A 26224-nucleotide genomic window follows, 5' to 3' on the forward strand; every position below is an offset into this window, starting at 1 on the left:
TTGTGTGTTGCCTGGCTTATTTATATACAAGATTAGGAAAATAATTTAAATTTAATGTACACATAACTTCTTTTGAGTAGAGACAGATTTGGCTTTCAAGAAAACAAGGGAGGAAGTGTTACTGTTACATGAATTTTTTGAGGGGGAGCTCAGCTTTTAATGAACTCAGAGCTCATTTTCTGATTTCCCTGAGTGAGCAGGAATGATGATCTGATCTCTAAAAATTTTTCTAAAAGACTTTATTTGATCAAGTCATTTGGATATTTATTGCTTATGTTTTAAAGAAACTGTATCAATACTAAGTATTATTCTTAAAGTAATCAACCACATGAGGCTTGATTTTAACCTCTGACTTTCTCTGTCTCTCTCAACAGTTTGGAAGAACTGAAGTGATTGATAATACTTTGAATCCTGATTTTGTAAGGAAGTTTATTCTGGACTACTTTTTTGAAGAAAGAGAGAATCTTCGTTTTGACTTGTAAGTTCTACCCAAACTTGCAATTTTTTAAATTGAGTTTTAAAGACAATTTTCATAACATAAGTTGGGGTCCTGGGGTTGCACTGAATATAGGATTATATTGGCAGGAAAGTAGATTTATTCTATTCAGAGTGTAGACCAACACTGCTTTGCATTTTGTGGAGTTTCACCTACATGCTTGTTGAATAAATAAGTGAACAGTTTCACCATAATAGGCAGTAAATATGGGTGTTCTTTCAAACCTGTGATGCCTCAGTGGGTTTCTTACAATTTCTCTGTAAACTCCAGTTTGATAGCTAATGTCTTTCTGTAGCTTCTTAGAATAGTACATGGATCTCTGCTTAACTGTGCCTTCTTCTTATCTCTTGATAGCCCAGTATTTTTAAGACCCTGGGTGGCAGATGTAGCATATTTAATATTTTAAATATTCTTGCTATTTTGATGCTGAATCAAGCATATAAAAGTATTATTGTCAAATTAAATTCCTGTCCACAGAGACCTGGAGTCACTTTGTTTACAAGGTATTATTAATTTAGAGTCTTTGTTCCACAGAGGAAAACTTTGGTGATTGTTGAAGTTTCTGCATAGGATTAAAGGAAATATATTGGGGAGGAGAGAAGAAATATCATACATTACAAAATTTGCTCAATATGTCAAAATACTTAAAGGGAGTTTGTAAATATCACAACCATTTAAAAAGATAAATATCTTTTTTGGTGCAGGGTGGTACTGGGGATTGGACTCAGGGGCACTTAACCACTGAACCACATCTCCAGACATATTTTGTATTTTATTTAAAGGCAGAGTTACTTGCTTTTGCTGAGGCTGGCTTTGAACTCATGATCCTCCTGCCTCAACCTCCTGAGCCACTGGGATTACAGGTGTGCACCACTGTGCCTGGCTAAATGTCTTATTTTAAACAACTGAAATATTAAGTATGCCATTATCACAATTTATAAATACTTTTTCAATAATAAAAACTGCCAATATCTTACTTTAGAAAGTCCTAATTTGCCTCCTAATGTAAAGATAAGATTTTTTTCTGTTAATAGACATTTTCATTTTCCTCTAAAATGTATGTCATAGCCAGGCATAGTGGCAATGCCTGTAATCCCAGAGGTTTGGGAGACTGAGGCAGGAGAATTTCAAGGCCCGCCTCAGTGACTCAGTAAGCAACTCAGCCAGACTCTGTCTCTAAATAAAATACAAATAAGGGCTGGGGATGTTGCTCAGTGGTAAGCACCTCTGGGTTCAATCCCTGGTATCAAAAAACAAAATAAAATGCATGCAGTAAATAACCTGCAGTGCTTCTTTTTGAGCATCATCTCATAACAGCCCCTTTTCTTCAGAGTACCAAATATTCATCAAATTTATCAAACAATCTTTATTAAGTTCACACTGGTTTTTATTTCTTAGACACTCCTTTCCAAATAATAAAAATATGGTTTATGCAAAGAAAATTTGGAGTGCAATGTAATGACTTCCTGTTTATCATGGAGGTTGCACACAGTGTTGATACTCAACACCAGACATAAGTCATGTAGAATGTGGCTGTGTGCTTCCCTTGTTCAGGCCTTCATAGCCATTGCTTTTAAGAATGTTCTTTCTCATACCTCATGGTACCCCCTCAACTTTTCCCCTTAGTTTCAGACTTTTATCTTAAAACTATCCACTATTTCATGATCCTTTGTTCTGTTTTTCTTTTTCTCTTTCCCTTTCTTATTCATCTGTGTTATATTCTCTCATTTAAAAGTAATAAATATTTATTATAAACTAAGTGATATATGTATTAAAAAATAAAGATTCCCTGCTATCCCAATATTTTAAAAAAAAAGGTAAATAATTCAGTGCATACCTTGGCAGGTTTTTCTTTTGCATGTGCAATTCCTGTACCTTAAATTTTTCAGATGTTTTTCTATGCCACCGAATATGCATATACCTCATTCATTTTAAAGCTTCCATAATTTTTATTATTTGAAAGAACTGTAAGTTATTTAATTAAACATTGATTGATGGACATTTTTGCTTGTTCCTTTTTTTTTCTTTTACATGTGCTCTGATAAAAATTTTCTGTAACACGTGTTTATAATTTTTGTTTGTACTTTCAGAGGAAAAATTACTCAGAGTTAAATTTTAGTATAGAAGGACATGTGTAAGACTGCTTACTGCCTGGTCATCAATCTTTGAAATTGACTTGGAGACCCTGTGAGCTGTGTTCTTCCCTGAACTCTGTGTCTGCTTTTAAGCTCTAACTTTTAGAGCCATTTTTTTTCCCCCTGGGTTCTGCTGCCTCTTCTCTGCTGACAGGCCCTGTCATCTTTCTGAGTACCTCTGCCAGGTGGCTGTACCTACCCATTTTGCTACTCTGTTGTTTCACTCTGGCCCTCCTTCTGCCAGCTTCTTATGGCCATGTCCTGCTCATGATTCCTGATGCTTACTGCTGTGGCTGTTCCAGGAACATTTCTCTCAGTGTGATAAGAAAACATAAAGAAATTAATCTAGGTAAATTGATATGTTTTAACATCTTCAATTTCCTACAAATTATAGTAATTCTCACAAAAACCGTGCAATGTTTTGAAAAGTGAAACATTGCAAAATTGAATTAAATAGCTATCAACTCTGTCTTTTGAATGCATTTGGTTAATTTCTGAAATTCAATTCAAACAACATCTCAATTTTATGTGATCTCTAAAATATTAAAACAGGTATCTCTGGAAAGTGTTACTTGGAGAAGATTATTAAGAAAAGTAATGAGTACATTCTCTGGGCTCATGATGTATCTTTGATATCACTTTAATTAATTCCTTTTGATTTCCAATTTATTAGAATAGTGCACATAATACTTTTAAACTGGTTTTTTTACATTGTGCTAATTTTTTTCAGTGAATAAGTGAAATAAGTATGGAAATAATTTAACAGTTTACCAGTTATGTATATATTCCTGAAATTGTCTTTTTTTTAAGAGAGAGAGAGAGAATTTTTTAATATTTAATTTTTAGTTTTCAGTGGACACAACATCTTTATTTTATTTTTATGTGGTGCTGAGGATCGAACCCAGCGCCCCACACATGCCAGGTAAGCGCACTACCGCTTGAGCCACATCCCCAGTCCCTGAAATTGTCTTTTAACATTTGTCTAAGCAAGGTGCTGTTCCTTGGAGAAATAATATAAGTACATTGTAGAAAAACTGGAAAACAAAAAATGGATAAAGTGGATACAAAAGTCATCTGTAGTACCAACCTCCATTGCCTAGAGAATTACTGCAAATATTCCAACATATCAGCAATAGCATAACCCTTGATGGAACAGTTATGCAGAAAGTCACACCACTGTAAAATGGCCAAAAGATAGATGGAAATGATTTTCTGAATTGTTTTCAATTTAGTTGATGTCTGTTGATTTTATAAAATTATGAAAGTGGCTGTAGAAACATTTTTTAAAAACTTTAACTGATAAACAAAATTATGTATCTATATATATATCTATATGTATCTATCTATCTATATATTATATAGACAGAGAGAGAGAGAGAGGGAGGAGGGAGGGAGACATAGTCAGAGACAGACAGACTGACAAAGACTGTATTCCTGGTATCTCTGATCTAAATTCTTATCAGTTCTGGTTAAGGTATAGTAATTTTTCTTTTGGAGCCATAGTGGTTTTTGCTATTATTGCAGTGGATGCCAGAGATGCATTTTAGATTAGTCTATCAGTTTTGTATCTTCAAATTCTCTTGTCTTTTGATCTGATGTGTACTTATTCATTCATGAGACATGGTCATTGTCATCGTGCTGTGTATTTATCACATCATAAACTTTGGCATTTATTTTCATTATAATTATCACACTGATAGTAATATGGGTGCCTCATAAATATTCTTTGTTGTCATAGTTTAAAACCTTATTGGTAGAGTACCTGTACCAAAATGTCTTTGTGCAAGAAGTGTGGGTGTCTTATCAATAATAGTATGTGCTGGAATACAGAAGAAATGAGATAGAACCCTCTGAGATGTTTCTTTCCATACACTTAAAAGGATTCATCTTGAGTCAAGATTTGTCCTACCCAGCAAATTATTTTCCTTCTTCATAAATTAAATGGTGATAATAGTGAAATGTTTATTGTTATTACAACCTATTTTTGAAGGATCTCAACATTTTAGAAAAAATGTTGTTTCATCTGTTTCAATAATTGTCCCAATGTGTGCATTCCATTTTTTTCCTTTGATTAAAGGTTTCCTTAACAAAGTCTAGGCTGAATTTCATGAATTTGCGATCACTTTTATTAGAATCATCGTATTCTGATTGTTGGGTACATGTCACTTTAAAACTTTAATCTCAAACTTATTTCAAAGTTCTTCATTTCCTTTTCCTCTCTTGGATCTCCCCCAGCTCTTTTCAGGAGAGAAGAGAGGGGGAAAGTAGGACGTGTTCCTAGGTAGAGATGTGGTTATCTTATCTTCTAAAAAATTTAGGCCTCATCTTAAGTACAAGCCTGAGGGACACATTTTTAGCACTATGCTTATCATGTCATTGTGATAGAGAGGGACCCCCGCCCCCCCAAAAAGAAAAGGAAGTTGCTCAGGAAAAGGAAAGTGTTCCTCAACTCTCAGAATGTGCTTCCTAGAACATTCATGGAACATTCTTTGTCACTGGGAGCCTCAGGGTGGACCTGCAGGCAGGTTCTGTACCCTGCTGGGGAACCAGATCTTGTCCTGCACTTCTCAAAGATAGCCTAGATTTTGAAGCTACCCCTTGCTTGGCTTTGTGGAGTGGAAAAGAACTTCCTTCCTGCCTTTTATTAGGGAAGGAATACTTATGAATTCAGGGTTGATCACAAGACCATGGACTGGTTTGACCCTGAGGATCCTTGACTCAGGTAGCTCTGAGCCAATATGAGGGAATTCTAAGCATATTGTGTTGTCCACTTTGAGCAATGGATGCAGTTCCAGAAATGCAGAAATTATTCCCATTGACATCTGTTCCTCTCTAATAGGAAACATATTAAGATCCCTTCAAATCAGATACTGTCAATTCATTACTGTCATCATCAAGTTTCAATAGCAGAATGAAGTAGTTTACTTATTCCCCTTAGTTAGTCCACTTAGTGGGATGCCCCCTCCACTGCTCAGCTTCCTACTCTGTCTTGGTTTATGACTTCTTCAAGGCACTGTGACTCTCATAGTCATAGTCACATGTAGAGACATTTAGGATATAGTGTGCATGTTCTGACCTGTGAGGGTGATAACTAGAATGGTCCTGATATTTTTAGAAAAGTTAGATGGAAAATTCATTAGAAGAAAAAAATATAGTAATTTCTAGTGCTCTATAATCCAGCATATTATCTAAAGTCTACAGAGGAATGACATAAATTAGCTATTTTTGAGATAATGGTATCAAAAGCGTTTTGTTAAATACAGTTAAAGAGGATTGTATTTGAAGATACTTAATCTCTTTGTGATGAAAACATGAACTTTTTTTGTTAAATTCTTCTGACTGAACTGAGCATCGTATTCTTCTTGGCCACAGTAACCTAAAAGACATTTTCAAGGGTTCATTTGTGAGAAAGAGCCAGTCTAGCTTTGTTTCCTATCTATCTGTTATTATTATTATTATAAAATTATCTTGAATAAAAATTATCTTTGAATTAACATCTGTGGGTCTATAGTGGATATGGTATTTTGCTGATATGTAATTCTAAGCTGTAGCTGTTGGAAAATAGTCAAAGTGCCCTGATGTGAAATTGAGAGTGCTTTGTTATTATTCTCATATGATATTCTTTATATCATACAATTTTAAAGCCAGTTTGTGGTAAATATTTTTTTTTGCTAGAGAGTGAGCTCATCTCTGCCCATCAGGGCACTCAATAAACTGTCCCCCCCCCCCCTATTGATTGAGATGCTTTGTTTCATTGTGAAAACAGTATTTATACATGAGAGACTTTAATTAACCTTAAAAAAGAGTTAATTTTTGGTAGGAAGCAACTCACAAGACATATGAAGGGAATGGGATTTGGGAGAAAGATTGGAACCAGTATAGATATTTTCCTATGAAAGAATTTGGCACATTGAAGTTATTTTGACTATTAGTGGTCTCTCCATTTCTAAAGACTCTTCAAAGCAAGAGGCTAAAGTGATGGTGAATGATATCATCCCAAAATCTAAAAGATAATGGATTTTTGGTATCAACCAGGGAAAAGCAGAACATGGAGTAGTCCCAAGGAAATATATTCCTATTTCTAGAAACACTCAGTTTGCACAAGTCCTGTGATCAGGGAAAAATACTCTCATTACTTCAGTTTCCAAAGTTAACAATACTATTTAAGACATTAAGAATTATAATAGCAACTATAATAGCATTTAAGACATTAAATAAGAATTATAATGTATAAAAATGACAGCCTGTTGTGGGGACCTGTTTATTTTATAACTTATATCCAAAGAAGAGGAGTTTTCAGTTCTTACAGAGTTTTGAAGTTACTTGAGCATTACTAGGATCCTGCTGATGCCCCAAAAAGATAAATTTTAAACTTCTCAAACAACAGAATTGATGATTAGGCAAATAGTAAGACTTCCTAGATTTGTAAAAATAAAAGGATCAGGGTTGTGTAAACTCTTTCTTTTGCAGATAGGCCACAGATTATTAGAAAATTCTTAATTTGCTAAGTTTTTCTTTCTTTTGGTATTTTTTTGTTTATTTTTACATATTGGAAAATATTAATTTTCTAGATTTACTTTGTGGCAATAATTTGAATTTTATATTTCAATTTTTCAGGTATGATGTTGATTCAAAGAGCCCCAACTTGTCCAAACATGTAAGTTCATATTTTTATGTTTTAATGATAATTGTATAGTATATATATTATATGATGATTTATTGTTAATACTATGATGATTTTATTAATATTAAAATTATGTGTTTATAACTTTTCATGTAATGTGATTGTCATAGAAAATAAATAACATTTCTTTTTTTCCCTCTCTACTGGGGATTGAATCCCAAGCCTCACACATGCTAGGCAAATGCTTTATCACTGAACTATATCCCAGCCCTTTTTATTTTCTATTTTGATACAGGGTCTCGCTAAGTTGGCTAGGCTGGAATTTAACTGTTGATCTTTCTGCATTAGCCTCATAAATAGCTGGGATTACAGACCTGTGTCACCACTCTAGGCTATAAATAATATTTTTTTTTCCTTTTATTTGGTTTGAGGATTGAACCCAGGGTGCTCTACTACTGAGCCACATCCCCAGTTCTTTTAATTTTTTTTATCTTTTGAGATAGGGTCTTGCCCAATAAGTTGCTGAGGCTGGCCTTGAACTTTTCATCTCCTGCCTCAGCCTCCTGAGTCAAGTTGCTGGTATTATAGGCATGAGCCACCTCCCTTGGCTATAAATAATATTTTGAAAGAACCTGAGAATCAATTTTGGGAGAAACTTATTAAAAGAAAAGTAAAATGAACTGAACTTCTTATTTTATATTTTCTATATTTAAGAGATAATGACAATTCCTTGTTATCATTTGGATCAGTTTAAGCAAGATGAAATAGTGAGCTTGTATCTTTTTGGAAGCCTTCAGTTCTGAAAGAACAGGAATTACTTGTGTTTGGGTGGAGTGATTTGTCATCTGCTTTCCCTTTAGTTCCTTTGTTTATCAAGGTTTATAAAGTTCCTGAGAAACTCCTTAGTCCAGGCACATGCCAGTTTCTGAGGGTTCAGTGTGAGCAGGAAGGATATATTCACTCTGTCCTCAAATCACATGCAGTTTTTAAAATTTCTTATGTAGTCCTGATCTCACCCCCCACCTCTTCTACCCATTCCTCCTTCTTAAGGGCTTCACTTGTGAGACAGTAACTCTACCTGGGGTAGTTTACAAATCGGGAGCCATAGCGTCCTTGAGTGCGGCCATTGAAAGGCAGTGGCAGGAGGGGAGGAAGAGAGTGAATTGTTCCAGGCAGGCACTGGCATTCCCTCCACCTGAGAACAGAAATCAGACCACACCTAGTAGGAAGGGCTGAATGGGGGTGAAATTAGCATCCTGAAAAGGGTTCAACAAGATTCAAAGTGAAAACTGAATACACAGACAGAATTGACACTTGTACTAGGGTTGGGAGGCCAGATGGACCAGGACTTGTCCTCAGGGATTTTTTATTTTTGTATGTGGTTCAAATTGAATAGATGGGCAATTGTTATCCAGTGTAGCTTAAGATAGGTGGAATGTCGTAATTCAGAGGAGAGAGATAACAAAAAGGATTATTATACGCCAGGAGATAAATTTGGGGAAACTAGGAACCTGGATTGTTGATTTAAAAAGTGACAATTCACTACTCTTTATTTCTTTGAAGAAAGTAGGGTATTTATTGGTATGATAAAGCAAGCAGGAGAATCATGTGAAGAAGTGTTCCAAAATATTCAAAGTGATTGACTTTTCTATAAATTGAAAAAATGCTGTAATTAGCTCATCCTCTCCATAATTAATTTCATTGCAGCTGCCATGGCACCCTCCTGCTCTCCATGGGCAGACGCACACCATTGTGAATGGACATTTGAATTGTTTTACGAACCTTTGTACCGGAAGTTTTCCAAATATCCTTGGAAGAATGAGGAAAGGAATCATGTTACCTCAGTAAAGGAAAGAAAAGAGGGGTTTATTAAAGATTAGGAGCATCTCATAAATATCATGTATAGCTTGGCCTCATAAGAACTGAAGCTGGAAACAGGCAGTGGGTTGGAACTGAAATACTTAGATTTCTCTATTTCCCTCTCTTACTCTTTCCCTCACTTTCTCTCTCTCTGAGGCCACATATTCTTTTTACTGTGCCTTTTCTCTGATCTTTTGTTCTCTAAAGAACAGGTATCTCTGTTTATCCATCTTTTTACATATGGAAAAATGAACTCCCTAACCCTGGTTGATCATAGATTTCTAAGTCCTCATTCTCCATGAATATAATTTCTGTTTTTCTTAGTTCAAATTATTCAGAAGGCATTGTAACTGGGCAGTTAGGGATATTCCATTAAATGGATATTTGGAGGGTAAGTATGATGGTTCCTACCAACACAGTTTCTTGTGTTTAGGGAAGAAAGTAGTATATGGAATGGGAACATGCCTCAGACAGGGCTGTCTTCTTCAATGATCAGGAATTATTAAATGATACTATATGACATATGTCTCATCGAAGGTATGAAAGATACATATTTTAAATATTTCTCTTTTATGGGAAATATCCTTTTCCCCTACAAGCAAAGTTTCATATTTTTCCCATCCTAAAGTATTTTGTTTTGATTCTGACTTACCCTCATGATACATCTTTAACTATCCACTCATCGCCATCCATCTTAAGGATGCCTGGGTTTGTATCATAACTTCCTTCCTTCCCGTTCTCCTTTCACCTAATTGGATTCTGGTTTCCACTTGTACTCATACTACTCTAACACAGTGTGGGTCAAGATTTAGTGCCCACTCTTCATTCTTTACCATAGTTGGCTTCCTCAGTTTGGGGGACAGAATTAACTGTTCCCTTCTAGAAAATATTCACTTCCCCTGAATTCCATGGAAACTTCTTCCTGGCTTCTTCCCCTACCTCTCTGTTTACTTATTATAAAGCTAATTTCCTCCACCATCTTAATATTAGTGTTTCTTACCAATTACTTTAAAATTTTATGTCAACTTACTGTATAAGTTCTTGGAAGAACTCCACCATTTTCATAGCTTAACCCGATGACTCCCAAAGGTTGATCCATCCCTGTGTATACACAAGTAAATCGAGTTTCTGATCGCTTATTAAGGATTTTTTAGTAGATGGCTTACAGAAGCAAAACCAAAATATATAAAAAATTTATGACCATTTTCATGTCAATCTTGTTATTTTGTCTATATTATCTGCCTTGGGAATAATTCATCAACATAGTTTGCTTAGAAAATTTGGATGCATCATTAACAACTTTCTGTCACACACTCTACGTTTAGTGAATCAGTGAATCCTGTTATTATGACAAAGAATTGTTTCTGTGTTCTTTCTTGCTGTTAGTGCCTTAGTTCAAATTCTCTTCACCTTTTTTTCTGAAGTCTTGCATAGTCTCCCATATAATCCTATGGTTCACATTATCTCACTTTTTAATCTGTTCTTTATATTACTGTGCTGTAATTTTAAAAATATATTCAGTTGACAGGATAAGTTGGTTAATAAGTGCCTCCATTTGTAAGTGGGTGAAGCATGTCAAAGAGAAAGGAAGTGTGATTTTGAATTATTGTAAGAATTATTAGAGATGACTGCCTTGAAATTTTGTTTGAAATTAACAGCAGTAAAAGCCCTTCCTTACTTGAAAGCACCAAGAACAGATTTTAGGTAAAGAACATATAACTCATTCAGCCTGAAAGAAATTCATGATGCATTTGAAAATCAGAGGAACCAATAAGTAACTAGGGCTAATCCCTGAGGATATGAATGTTTAAGGATATGAATGTTTAAGGCAGGTTGTGCACCTGCCAATTTTACAAAGTGAAATATAAACTGGAACCTTTTAAGAAAGATTACTGAGTATTTAGGCTTGCATGTGAAGTGAAGGTACTTTTTTTCTGTTTTACAAAAGATATTTTTTTAGCAAGAGAATCTTTTATTTTTCATCATAATTTTTGATAATTTTGAAAGAATTCCCATTAGGTTGATATTATTTGGTGTCTAGTACTCAAGGGTCTTGGGTTAAACTTTTTTAAATACTATTAGAGAAAATAAATCTATTTTAGATTTTGAATACTACAAATGAATATTAGGTGAGATATAAAGGGTCCATATAACTGATTTGTTCTGCTGGTAGCGGAAAACTTTTCAGGGGAAAACATTGTACTCCAGGTGAAAAATTACGGAATCCAAGCACACCTCCTTTATAGTACTTGTCCCTTTTGTGATTCTGAGGAAATATCTTTACTAAAATATATTTCCCAGAAAGTGTTAGGTACTATGAGCAAAAAATGGTATTTTGAATTCCAACTTTGTTCTCTGAGGTGCCAGTGAACCCACTCATCTCAATGCTATTAGCAGAACTATATAACATCCTTTCATTTGCATAATTTAATTGCATTGACTGAATAATTAATAAAACAATTAATCAGAGGCCTAGAATTTGTGCATCTAGGATCCTTCTCAGTATGCTGGACCAGATGACAATGACACTGTACTTTGTGTACTAAAATTTCATCCCCACTAGGCAATCAAAAATGCATTTATCCACTTGATTGATCTCAGAAGGCACCCACTAAAATTGATCACACTTGATAAAGGCTTACTGGATTATTTTGGCCACAAGTCACTAGCTTTCAATAAAGACATGTGTGTTCTTTGATATAAGTATCATGCATATAAACTTCTAGTGTAGATTAGTTGTATTTTCAATTTCATTTGAAAATTATTTGGACCATGAAACGAACTTTTGCATAGGAACAGATTTATGAATGAGGCAAGATTCTTTCATTATATTATAAAACTTAGTTAATAAATATATAACCAAACTGAATTTTAGTGTGTGTGTGTGTGTGTGTGTGTGTGTGTGTGTGTGTATTTATATAGTCAGGCAACAAATATTTTACAGCCACGGTTGTGATGCTGGTGAATAGGCAAGGTCTCTGTCCTAAAACAACTTACATTTTGGAATTGGGAAGGTGAGGTGGGAAGATTTAGTCAATGAACAAAATTCACATAAATGATTAAAATAACAAATTTTCTTTATAAAAGTTACATTAGTAAGATAGTAATACTGAGAGAGAGAGATTGGAAAAGCAATGTTAGCTAGAAGCTGAGATGCTCCTCAACTGAACAGCATGGTGTTATTCCAGTTTTCACCCTAAGTATATACTTACTGAAGAAAAAGAGGGGACAGCCAAAAATGTGGGATAATAGTATTCTAGAAAAAAGGCACAACAATTCAAAGGCCTTGAGACAGGAAAATTTGGTATGTTGGTGTGACAGAAAGATGGCTGGCAAGTATAGAATATTATGAATGATGAGGAGAGTGGATTGAACTAGTTTGGAAAGGGACATATGGTACAGAAATTTTTTAGGTCACATATAAAAAATAAATTTGGGTTTATTTTTTGAGGATATCACAGGAGAGTACCTGATCTGATTTGTGCATTTAAATGAAGGCTATGATAGTTGAAGAGGAGAAGCCAGATTGGAATTAAGGAGATCAGCTATGTTGCAATTTGGCTAAGTGAGCAACGTTTGGTGGTTAAAGCCATTATAGTGGTAAGAAGTTGTGGTCAGATTTGTAATGTATTTTTATGTGTGATTGCTGATGATTGCTGATGAGTTGGATGTCAGGTATAAAAAATAAGAGAAGGTGGAATGACTCCTGGATTATTAACTGGGTAAATAGTGATGCAATTGATGCAAGAAAGTCATTGGGGAGGAAGAGACTGAGGCAAGGAATGAAGATTGATAAACCAGTGGTAAAGCTTGGTTCATGTTAAGTTTGAGACCCCAGTAAGCATCCACATGGAGACACTGATTAGGCAGTGTCTGGAGATTAGAAATATACATTCAGGAACCATCAGCCAGTGCAGTTGGAAATCAAAGTCACCTAAAGGCAGTAGAAATGAGAAAATAATAGGATAGAATCGTGAAGAAACTTCACCGTTTAGAAATTTGGTGGAAGGAGCTGAGCCTAAATTGTCATTTTAAAAGCAAGTTAGTTAGGATAGTCACTTTCTATTCAATGTACTCATGACTTTCTCCTCTCTTAGGTGTGCTGTAGCCCCTGTGATTTCTCCTGTTCTCACCTTCCTTGCTTATTCTGCTCTAATCCACTGGCTCTCATGCTTTTCCACGAGTACCTGGAGTACCTGAGTACATTCTTTTTTTTTTTTTTTTTAATTTTTTATTGTGGGTTGTTCAAAACATTACAAATTTCTTGACATATCATATTCCACACTTTGATTCAAGTGGGTTATGAACTCCCACCTTCACCCCATACCCAGATTGCAGAATCACATCAGTTACACATCCATTGATTTACAAATTGCCATACTAGTGTCTGTTGTGCTCCGCTGCCTTTCCCGTCCTCCCCCTCCCCCCTCCCCACCTCTCCCCTCCCCTCCCCTCCTATCTCTCTACCTCCTCCACTGTATAACCCTGAGGGTCTCCTTCCATTACCATGCAATTTCCCTTCTCTCTCCCTTTCCCTCCCACCTCTCATCCCTGTTAAATGTTAATCTTCTTCTCCTGCTCTTCGTCCCTACTCTGTTCTTAGTTACTCTCCTTATATCAAAGAAGACATTTGGCATTTGTTTTTTAGGGATTGGCTAGCTTCACTTAGCATAATCTGCTCTAATGCCATCCATTTCCCTGTAAATTCTATGATTTTGTCATTTTTTAATGCAGAGTAATACTCCATTGTGTATAAATGCCACATTTTTTTTATCCATTCGTCTATTGAAGGGCATCTAGGTTGGTTCCACAGTCTTGCTATTGTGAACTGTGCTGCTATGAACATCGATGTAGCAGTGTCCCTGTAGCATGCCCTTTTTAGGTCTTTAGGGAATAGACCAAGAAGGGGAATAGCTGGGTCAAATGGTGGCTCCATTCCCAACTTTCCAAGAAATCTCCATACTGCTTTCCAAATTGGCTGCACCGATCTGCAGTCCCACCAGCAATGTACAAGTGTACCCTTTTCCCCACATCCTCGCCAGCACTTGTTGTTGTTTGACTTCTTAATGGCTGCCAATCTTACTGGAGTGAGATGGTATCTTAGGGTGGTTTTGATTTGCATTTCTCTGACAGCTAGAGATGTTGAACATTTTTTCATGTACTTGTTGATTGACTGTATGTCCTCCTCTGAGAAGTGTCTGTTCAGGTCCTTGGCCCATTTGTTGATTGGGTTGTTTGTTCTCTTATTGTCTAATTTTTTGAGTTCTTTGTATACTCTGGATATTAGGGCTCTATCTGAAGTGTGAGGAGTAAAGATTTGTTCCCAGGGTGTAGGCTCCCTATTTACCTCTCTTATTGTTTCTTTTGCTGAGAAAAAACTTTTTAGTTTGATTAAGTCCCATTTGTTGATTCTAGTTATTAACTTTTGTGCTATGGGTGTCCTATTGAGGAATTTGGAGCCCGACCCCACCGACTGTAGATCGTAGCCAACTTTTTCTTCTATCACACGGCGCATCTCTGATTTGATATCAAGCTTCTTGATCCATTTTGAATTCACTTTTGTGCATGGCGAGAGAAAGGGATTCAGTTCCATTTTGTTGCATATGGATTTCCAGTTTTCCCAGCACCATTTGTTGAAGATGCTATCCTTCCTCCATTGCATGTTTTTAGCCCCTTTATCAAATATAAGAAAGTTGTAGTTTTGTGGATTGGTTTCTGTGTCCTCTATTCTGTACCATTGGTCCACCCGCCTGTTTTGGTACCAGTACCATGCTGTTTTTGTTACTATTGCTCTGTAGTATAGTTTGAAGTCTCGTATCGCTATACCGCCTGATTCACACTTCCTGCTTAGCATTGTTTTTGCTATTCTGGGTCTTTTATTTTTCCATATGAATTTCATGATTGCTTTCTCTATTTCTACAAGAAATGCCGTTGGGATTTTGATTGGCATTGCATTAAACCTATAGAGAACTTTGGGTAATATCGCCATTTTGATGATGTTAGTTCTGCCTATCCATGAACAGGGTATATTTTTCCGTCTTCTAAGATCTTCTTCTATTTCTCTCTGTAGGGTTCTGTAGTTTTCATTGTATAAGTCTTTCACCTCTTTTGTTAGGTTGATTCCCAAGTATTTTATTTTTTTTGAAGATATTTTGAATGGAGTGGTTGTCCTCATTTCCATTTCAGAGGATTTGTCGCTGATATACAGGAATGCCTTTGATTTATGCGTGTTGATTTTATATCCTGCCACTTTGCTGAATTCATTTATTAGCTCTAATAGTTTCTTTGTAGAGCCTTTTGGGTCTGCTAGGTATAGAATCATATCATCTGCAAATAGTGATAATTTAAGTTCTTCTTTTCCTATTTTTATGCCTTTAATTTCTTTTGTCTGTCTAATTGCTCTGGCCAATGTTTCGAGAACTATGTTGAACAGAAGTGGAGAGAGAGGGCATCCCTGTCTTGTTCCAGATTTTAGAGGGAATGCCTTCAGTTTTTCTCCATTCAGAATGATGCTAGCCTGAGGCTTATTATAGATTGCTTTTACAATATTGAGGTATGTTCCTGTTATCCCTAGTTTTTCTAGAGCTTTGAACATAAAGGGATGCTGTACTTTGTCGAATGCTTTTTCCGCATCTATCGAGATGATCATATGGTTCTTATTTTTAAGTCTATTGATGTGGTGAATAACATTTATTGATTTCCGTATATTGAACCAGCCTTGCATCCCAGGGATGAATCCTACTTGATCATGGTGTACAATTTTTTTGATATGTTTTTGTATCCGATTCGCCAGAATTTTATTGAGGATTTTTGCATCTAGGTTCATTAGAGATATTGGTCTGTAGTTTTCTTTCTTTGAAGTGTCTTTGTCTGGTTTAGGTATCAGGGTGATGTTGGCCTTTTCTATTTCCTGAAGTAGCTTGAAAAGTATTGGTATTAGTTCTTCTTTAAAGGTTTTTGTAAAATTCTGCTGTATACCCATCCGGACCTGGGCTTTTCTTAGTTGGTAGTCTTTTTATGGTTTCTTCTATTTCCTCAATTGATATTGGTCTGTTTAGGTTTTCTATATCCTCCTGACTCAATCTGGGCAGATCATATGACTTAAGAAATTTATCTATGCCTTCACTATCTTCTAATTTGTTGGAGTATAAGGATTCAAAATAGTTTTTTATTATCTTCTGTATTTCTGAAGTGTCTGTTGTGATATTGCCTTTTTCATCCCGTATGCTAGTAATTTGAGCTCTCTCTCTTCTTCTCTTCGCTAGCATGGCTAAGGGTCTGTCGATTTTGTTTATTTTTTCAAAGAACCAACTTTTAGTTTTGTCAATTTTTTCAATTGTTTCTTTTGTTTCAATATCATTAATTTCAGCTCTGATTTTAATTATTTCTTGCCTTCTACTTCTTTTGCTGTTGTTTTGCTCTTCTTTTTCTAGGATTTTGAGATGAAGTATGAGATCATTTATTTGTTGGTTTTTTCTTTTTTTAAGGAATGAACTCCAAGCAATGAATTTTCCTCTTAGAACTGCTTTCAATGTGTCCCATAGATTCCGATATGTTGTGTCTGTGTTTTCATTAATCTCTAAGAATTTTTTAATTTCCTCCTTGATGTCTTCTATAACCCATTGATCATTCAGTAACCTATTGTTCATTCTCCAAGTGATGTATGCTTTTTCCTTCCTTCTTTTATCGTTGATTTTCAGTTTCATTCCATTATGATCAGATAAGATGCATGGTATTATCTCTACTCCTTTATATTGTCTAAGAGTTGCCCTGTGACATAATATATGATCTATTTTTGAGAAGGATCCATGTGCTGCTGAGAAAAAAGTGTAACTGCTTGATGTTGGGTGGTATACTCTATATATGTCAATTAGGTCTAGGTTATTAATAGTGTTATTGAGTTCTATAGTTTCCTTATTCAACTTTTGTTTGGAAGATCTGTCCAGTGGCAAGAGAGGTGTGTTGAAGTCTCCCATGATTATGGTATGGTGGTCTATTAGACTCTTGAACTTGAGAAGAGTTTGTTTGACGAACATAGCTGCACCATTGTTTGGGGCATAAATATTTATGATTGTTATGTCTTGTTGGTGTATGCTTCCCTTAAGCAGTATGTAGTGTCCCTCTTTATCTCTTTTGATTAACTTTGGCTTGAAATCTATTTTATTTGATATGAGTATGGACACTCCTGCTTGTTTCCGAAGTCCATATGAGTGATATGATTTTTCCCAACCTTTCACCTTCAGCCTATGTATGTCTTTTCCTATCAAATGCGTCTCCTGTAGGCAGCATATTGTTGGGTCTTGTTTTGTGATCCATTCTACTAGCCTGTGTCTCTTAATTGGTGAGTTTAAGCCATTAACATTTAGGGTTATTATTGAGATATGGGTTGTTCTTCCAGCCATATTTGTTTATTTCTGTTACTAAACATGGTTTGTTTTCCTCTTTGATTATTTCCCCCCCCCCTTTACTGTCCTACCTCCCACTGTTGGTTTTCATTGTTATTTTCCATTTCCTCTTCCTGTAATGCTTTGGCGAGGATGTTTTGAAGAGATGGTTTTCTAGCTGCGAATTCTTTAAACTTTTGTTTATCGTGGAAGGTTTTAATTTCATCCTCCATCCTGAAGCTTAATTTCGCTGGATACACAATTCTTGGTTGGAACCCATTTTCTTTCAGTGTTTGAAATATGTTATTCCAGGATCTTCTAGCTTTCAGAGTCTGTGTTGAAAGATCAGCTGTTATCCTGATTGGCTTACCCCTAAATGTAATCTGCTTCCTTTCTCTTGTAGCTTTTAAAATTCTCTCCTTATTCTGTATGTTGGGCATCTTCATTATAATGTGTCTAGGTGTGGATCTCTTATGATTTTGCACATTCGGCGTCCTGTAGGCTTCTAGGATTTGGGATTCTGTCTCATTCTTCAAGTCTGGGAAGTTTTCTTGTATTATTTCATTAAGTAGACTTCTCATTCCTTTGGTTTGGAGCTCTGTACCTTCCTGTATCCCAATGACTCTTAAGTTTGGTCTCTTAATGTTATCCCATATTTCTTGGATGTTCTGCTCATGGTTTCTTAACAGTCTTGCTGAGCTGTCTATGTTCTTTTCCAGTTGAAATACTTTGTCTTCATTGTCTGATGTTCTATCTTCTAAGTGTTCTACTCTGCTGGTAGTATTCTCCATTGAGTTTTTAAGTTGGTTTATTGCTTCCTGCATTTCTAGGATTTCTGTTTGTTTGTTTTTTATAACCTCTATCTCCCTGTATAGTTGATCCTTTGCTTCCTGGATTTGTTTGCGTAATTCGTTGTCGAAGTGATCTTTCATTGTCTGATTTTGCTGTTTAATGTCTTCCTTGATACTCCAGATCATTTGAAGCATGTATATCCTGAATTCTTTATCTGACATTCCATCTGCTGCAGCTGTTACCTCTTCTAAAGTTGCATTGACCTGCATTGCTTGTGGTCCTTTCTTTCCTTGTCTTTTCATACTGCTTGCGTATCTTTCCTGCAGGTGCGGGCGGCGGCTCTGCTCTCTCCTTATTCCAATTGGGGTTTCGTGGCTACCACGCCGGCAGGTCACTGGGCCTGTTCTGGGAGCTGGCGGCGGCTCTGTTCTGCCCCTGCTCCGATTGGGGTGACGAGTGTACCACGCCGGCAGGCCACCGGGCCTGATCCGCCTGTCGGTTGCAGGTTTGCCTACCCTGCAGGCGCGGGAGGCGGCTCTACTCTGCCCCTACTCCAAATGGGGTGACGTGTCTGTCGTACCGGCAGGCCACTGGGCCTGTCCCGCTGGTCGGTCGCAGATCTGCCCACCTTTCGGGCACGGGTGGAGGCTCTGCTCTGCCCCTACTCCAATTGGGGTGTCGTGACTACCCCGCCTGCAGTCCTGCTGGGCCTGTTCCTGGCACGGGCGGCGACTCTGCTCTGCCACTACTCCAATTAGGGTGGTGTTTGTAGCACGCCGGCAGGCTCCTGGGCCTGATCCGCCGGTGTGTTGTAGGTCTGCCTACCTTGGAGGCGCGGGCGGCGGATCTGCCCTGCCCCTCCTACCACGCCTGCGGACCCCTGGGCCTGATCTGCAGGTTGATCACTGGTCTGCTCGCCCTGCGGACACGGGTGGCAGTTCCGCTCCGCCCCCACTCCAATTGGGGTCACGTGACCACCACACCAGCAGGGCCTGATCCGGGCGTGGCAGAAGGATCTGCTCTGCCCCTACTCCAGTTGGGGTGATGTGTGTACCACACTGGCAAGCCACTGGGCCTGACCCGCCAGGCTGTCACAGGTCTGTTTACCTTGCCCGCGCGAACGGCGGCTCTGCCCTGCCCCTCCTACCACGCCCATGTACCACTGGGTCGCGGGTCTGCCCACCTTGCGGGTGGCGGCTCCGCTCCGCCCCCTCTCCAATTGGGGTCACGCGGTCACCACGCTGGCGAGTCGCTGGGCCTGCTCTGGGCGCTGGCGGCGGCCCGGCTCCTCCCCTCTGGCTCGAGGACAAATTGAGGAGACTCGGGTGACTGTGCCTCACCCCTCCTACCAGGAGACCAACTGCTTATGTCACCGCTGGTATTGATGAAGTTCTCTCCTCCGCCACTTTCTGCTGACATCCGATCTCTGCCATGTTGGTATCCTATGCGAATGGCAGCATTTCGTTCCCCTTGCCAGGCAACCAAAGCAACGGGTGAGTCCTGACCGGCCCTCAGCAGGACCCGGCCCGAGAAGCAATTTCCGCGGGCTCCTAGCCCCGGGCCAGGGAAGTTCCGGGAGCCGGAACTCGGCCGCTCCGTGCTCTGTGTAAGCTCCTATAAGTGTAAGCTCCAAGAAGCAGTCCCCGCGGGCTCAGTTCCGGGAGCCGGAATTCGGCTGCTTAGTGCTTGGTGTATGCTCTGATAGGCGCAGGGTCCAAGAAGCAGCCTCCGCAGGCTCCGCAACCCTGGGCCAGGGCGGTTCCGGGACGGTTCCGGGAGCCGGAACTCGGCCGCCCCGCGCTCGGTGTTCGCTCCGATAGGATCAGGTTCTAAGAAGCACCCAGGCGCTGAACCCTAGCAATCTGTCTGCAAGCCGCAGGCGAATTGCAGCCTGAAATTACCTGATCTATGGCTGAATGAGCTGCGGTCAGTCGAAACCAGGGGTGGTGACGTCAGTTTACCAACATGGTGGCTGCTGGCCTCCTCTGTGGTCTGACCGGTGTGGAGAACCGAGATGGACCGCTTCCTTCCCCCGTCTCGAACCCAGAATTCAGCCCTGAGTACGGTGCTTGCGCGGCTGGCAGAAACTGCAGCGCTGTAACCCTGCGTCTCTATCCCAGTGCGCTCTGCAGACTTTAGCCGCGGGGCGATTTGCTGAATAAGCAGTGTTACCCTCCGTGCAACAAACCTCTCGCGTTTGAGTCCCCGTAGCCAATCCTCGTGCGATGGAAATCCTTCCTCCAGGTTCCGGAGCACCCCACTATTGCTGGAAATTCCTAACAAAATATCCTTTAGCCGTCCTGACTTGTCATACTCCCACACAGTGAAGCAGCACACGGGGACAATGCACTCCCCTCGCCTCCATCTTCCTTCTCCTCCTGAGTACATTCTTTTCTCAGGGACTTTTTGCTTTCTTTTTCTCCTGCGTGGCATGCTTTTGCCTCAAATATTTACATGATTCTCTCCCTCAGATTAGTCAGGTGCTTCTTAATTGTCACCTCTGAGAGTTCTTGCCTTGTTGCCCTCCACATCATCCTCTGATGCCTGGTAGAAAAAAAAAAAAAAAAAAGGTATGTTTTCTATGTAGCCTTCTTTCTGGTCCTTTACAGATGGTAAAAACTACCCTTAAACAGCTATTCAAACTGAAGTGTTTATGTACTTTATAAGTGGGTTATATTTCCCATTTACATTTTTAATATCATCTTATAGATCTGCTCTAGACTTTGAGATAAAGATTAGGATAATACTTGGGATGGGTTTGATGAGAGTAATTTTAGCACTCATTAAGTTATATTAGGTAGTATTGTTGGTGTGTAAAACTGGCCATTATGGAGGATTTAGCATTTAATATTAACATTGTGATATTATTATCATATTTAATAGTATTCTTTAATAATAATATTTTCATATATCTAATAATTTTAATAAAAGTATAATAAGTAATAATGTTTGGTAGGTTTTTTAGTTTTTTGGTAAGTCAGTTGTCTAACTATATTTACTAGCAATAATATATTTACTTATTTTCAATTAGCATGTTATATTTCAAACTTTAAAAAAAATTATTTAGTCTAATTTGTTACACATGATGGCAGAATGCAATTCATTTTCATATTACACATATAGAGCGCAATTTTTCAAGTTGTACACACAGTAGAGTCACACCATTTGTGTCTTTACACATGTACTTAGGGTAATGATGTCCACCTCATTCCACCATCCTTTCTACCCCTATGCCCCCTCCCTTCCCCTCCCTTCCCTTTACTCTATCTAAAGTGCCTCCATTCCTCCCACACTCCCTCCACATCACCATTATGAGTCAGCATCCTCATATCAAAGAAAATATTTGGACTTTGGTTTTTTAGGATTGACTTACTTCAGGTAGCATTGTATTCTCCAACTCCGTCCATTTACCTGCCAATGCCATGATTTTTATTCACTTTTAATGCTGAGTAATGTTCCATTGTGTATATATACCAAAGTTTCCCTATCCATTCATCTACTGAAGGGCATCTGAGTTGGTTCCACAATTTAGCTATTGTGAATTTTGCTGCTATAAACATTGATATGGTTATATCCCTGAAATATGTTGTTTTTAAGTCCTTTGGGTATTAACCCAGGAGTGGGATAGTTGGGTCAAATGGTGGTTCCATTCTAAGTTTTCCAAGGAATCTCCATACTGCTTTCCATATTGGCTGCATCAATTTGCAGTCCCATCAGCAATGTATGAGTTTGCCTTTTTCCCCACATCCTTGCCAACAGTTATTATTGTTTGTATTCTTGATAACTGCCATTCTAACTGGAGTGAGATAAAATCTTAGAGTAGTTTTGATTCGCATTTCTCTAATTGCTAGAGATGTTGAACATTTTTTTATATATTTGTTGATTGATTGTATGTATATCCTCTTCTGAGAAGTATCTGTTCATTTCCTTGGCCCATTTACTGATTGGGTTATTTGTGTGTTTGTTTTTTTTTTTTTTTTTTGGTGTTAAGGTGTTTGAGTGCTTTATATATCCTAGAGATTAGTGCTCGGGCTGGGGACATAGCTCAGTTGGTAGAGTGTCTGCCTTGCACCGAAAGAGAGAGAGAGAGAGAGAGAGAGAGAGAGAGAGAGAGAGAGATATTAGTGCTGTATTTAATGTGTTTGTGGTAAAGATTGACTCCCATTCTGTAGGCTCTCTATTCACCTCACTGATTGTTTCTTTTGCTGAGAAGAATCTTAAATTAATCTATTCCATTTATTGATTCTTTGTTTTAATTCTTGAGCTATAGGAATCTTATTAAGGAAGTTGGGGCCTAATCTGACATGATGGAGATTTAGGCCTACTTTTTCTTTCATTAGTCACAAGGTCCCTGGGTTTAATTCCTAGGTCCTTGATCCACTTTGAGTTGACTTTTGTGCATGGTGAGACAGAGTTTTAATTTTATATTGTTACATGTGGATTTCCAGCTTTCCTAGCACCATTTGTTGAAAAGGCTATCTTTTCTCCAATGCACATTTTCAGCTATTTTGCCTAGTAAATGATAATTGTAGTTATATGGGTTAGTTTCTGTGTTGTCTATTCTGTACCATTGATCCACAGGTCTGTTTTGGTGCCAATACCATGCTGTTTTTGTTACTACTGCCCTGTAGTATAGTTTAAGGTCTGGAATAGTAATGCCACCAGCTTCATTCTTCTTGCTAAGGATTGCTTTGGCTAGTCTGTGTCTCTTATTTTTCCAGATGAACTTCATGATTGCTTTTTCTATTTCTATGAGGAATGTCATTGGAATTTTGATTGGGATTGCATTAAATCTGTATAGTGCTTTTGGTAGTATGATCATTTTGACAACATTAATTCTGCCTATCCCAAACAAGGTAGATCTTTTCATCTTCTAAGATTTTCTTTAATTTCTTTCTTTAGCATGCTGTAGCTTTTATTGTAGAGCTCTTTTACCTCTTTCCTTAAGTTTATTCCCAAGTATTTTATTTGTTTTTGAGGCTATTGTAAATGAGGTAGTTTTCCTAGTTTCTCTTTCAGAGGATTTGTCACTGATGTACATAAATGCCTTTAATATGGGTGTTGATGTTATATCCATCTACTTTGCTGAATTCATTTATTAGTTCTAGGAGATTTCTGGTGGAATGTTTTGAGTCTTCTAGGTATAGAATCATATCATCAGCAAATAGTGATAATTTGAGTTCTTCTTTTCCTACTTGTATCCCTTTAATTTATTTTGTCTGACTGCTCTGGCTAGAGTTTCGAGAACTATGTTAAATAGAAGTGGTGAAAGAGGGCATCCCTGTCTTGTTCCAGTTTTTAGAGGGAATGCTTTCAATTTTTCTTCATTTAGAATGATGTTGGCCTGGGGCTTAGCATAGATAGCCTTTGTAATGTTGAAATATATTCCTGATATCCCTAGTTTTTCTAGCATTTTGAACATGAAAGGGGATGCTTATTTTATCAAATGCTTTATCCGCATTTATTGGTATGATCATATTATTTTGTCTTTGAGTCTATTAATGTGATGAATTACATTTATTGATTTCCTTATGTTGAACCAAATTTGCATCCCTGGGATGAACCCTACTTGATCATGGTGCACTATCTTTTTGATATGTTTTTGTATTTGATTTGCCAGAAGTTTACTGAGAATTTTTGCACCTGTATTCATTATAGATATTGGTCTGAAATTTTCTCTTTTTGATGTGTCTTTGTATGGTTTTGGAAACAGGGTGATATTGATGTCACAAAATGTGTTTGGAAGTGTTCCCTCTTTTTCTATTTAATGAAACAGTTTGAGAAGTATTGGTGTTAGTTCTCCTTTAAATGGCTTGTAGAACTGAGCTGTGAATTTTTCCGATCCTGGGGTTTTCTTCGTTGGTAGGCTTCTGATGGCATCTTCTGTTTCCTTGTGTGAAATTGATCTGTTTAAATTGTGTATATCATTCTGATTTAGCTTGGGCATACCATATTCCTCTAGAAATTTGTTGATGCCTTCAATATTTTCTATTATATTGGAGTACAAGATTTCAAAATAATATCTAATTATCTTCTGTATTTCTGTAGTGTCCATCGTAATATTTCTTTTTACATCTCATATATTATTAATTTGAGTTTTCTCTCTCCTTCTCTTTGTTTTTTTTAAATTTTTTTAGATGTTGATGGATCTTTATTTTATTCATTTATTTATATGCAGTGCTGAGAATCAAACCCAGTGCCTCACACATGCTAGGCAAGTGCTCTACTACTGAGCCACAACCCCAGCCTCTCCTTCTCTTTGTTAGCATGGCTAATGTTTTATCAATTTTATTTATTTTTTTCAAAGAACCAACTTTTTGTTTTGTCAATTTTTTCAATTATTTCTTTTGTTTTAATTTCATTGGTTTCAGGTCTGATTTTAATTATTTCCTGTCTTCTACTGCTTTTTGTGTTGATTTTTTTTTCTTTTCTAGGGCTTTGAGATGTAATGTGAGGTCATTTATTTGTTGACTTTTTCTTCTTTGAAGGAATGAACTCCATGCAATGAACTTTCCTCTTAGAACTGCCTTCATAGTGTCCCAGATTTCTATATGTTATATGGTGTTCTCATTTACCTCTAAGAATTTTTTAATCTCCTCCCTGATATTTTTTGCAATCCATTGTTCATTCAATAGCATATTATTTAGTTTCCAGGTGTTGGAATAGCTTTTTTTATTTTATCATTGATTTCTAATTTCATTCCATTGTGGTCTGATAGAATGCAGGGCAGTATCTCTAATTTTTTGTATTTACTAAGTGTTGCTTTGTGGCATAGTATATGGTCTGTTTTAGAGAAGGATCTAAGTGCTGCTGAGAAGAAAGTGCATTTGCTCGTTGATGCATAATATACTCTATGTATGTCAGTTAAGTCTAAATTATTGATTGTATTATTGAGTTCTATAGTTTCTTTGTTTAGCTTTTGTTGGGAAGATCTATCCAGTGGTGAAAGAGGTGTATTAAAGTCACCAGAATTATTGTGTTGTGGTCCATTTGACAATTGAACTTGCGAAGAGTTTGATTGATGAACATAGATGCTCCTTTGTTTGAGGCATATATATTTATAACTGTTATGTCTTGTTGATGTATAGTTCCCTTAAGCAGTGTGAAATGCCTGTCTTCATCCCTTTTGATTAACTTTGGCTTAAAGTATGCTTTATTTGATATGAGGATGGAAAGCCCTGCTTGTTTACATAACCATGTGAATGGAATATTTTATCAACAACATTTCACCTTTAATCTGTGGACATCATTTCCTATGAGATGAGTCTCTTGAAGGCAGCATATTGTTGGGTCTTTTTTTTTAATCCGTATACTAGCCTATGTCTTTTGATTGGTGAGTTTAGCCATTAACATAAAGGATTATTACTGAGACATGAATTGTATTACCAGTAATTTTTTGGTTATTTTTGTTATTTAGCTTTATTTGGTTTCTCTTTTGGTTAACTTTTCCTTTATTGTAGTTCTTCTTTTTGCAGATTTTCATTGTTGTTTTTCATGTCCTGCTCATGGTATATTTTGCCAAGAATATTCTGTAGTACAGGCTTTCTTGCTGTAAGTTCTTCTAGCTTTTGTTTATCATGGAAAGTTTCTTTTCATCTTCAAATTTGAAGCTTAATTTTGCTGGATATGATTCTTGGTTACAGTCCATTATCTTTTAGAGCTTGGTATATGTTGTTCCAGGATCTCCTGGCTTTGAGAGTCTGGGTTGAGAAGTCTGCTAAGATCTGAATTGGTCTTCCCTTATGGGTAATCTGATATTTTTTTCTTGCAGCCTTTCAAATTCTATCCTTCTTCTGTATGCTAGACATTTTTATTATAATATCTCTTGGTGTAGATCTGTTGTAATTTTGTACATTTGGTGTCCTATAGGCCTCTTGTGTTTGATTTTCCAATTTATTCTTCATGCTTGGGAAATTTTCTGATATTATTTCAT

General features: G+C 37.3%; 1 protein-coding gene across 1 annotated transcript in view; it reads left to right on the top strand.

Annotated features, from left to right (window-relative positions):
• Cpne8 (copine 8) overlaps nucleotides 1-26224 on the top strand; it is a 204357-nt gene that overhangs the window by 48725 nt on the left and 129408 nt on the right. The window contains exons 4-5 of the mRNA XM_027934231.3: nucleotides 375-478; nucleotides 7249-7288. Coding sequence (XP_027790032.1) covers nucleotides 375-478; nucleotides 7249-7288 — 144 coding nt within the window. The remainder of the gene's footprint in view (nucleotides 1-374; nucleotides 479-7248; nucleotides 7289-26224) is intronic.

The sequence above is a fragment of the Marmota flaviventris genome, chromosome 3 (assembly GCF_047511675.1).
Source record: "Marmota flaviventris isolate mMarFla1 chromosome 3, mMarFla1.hap1, whole genome shotgun sequence".
NCBI classification, from domain to species: domain Eukaryota; kingdom Metazoa; phylum Chordata; class Mammalia; order Rodentia; family Sciuridae; genus Marmota; species Marmota flaviventris.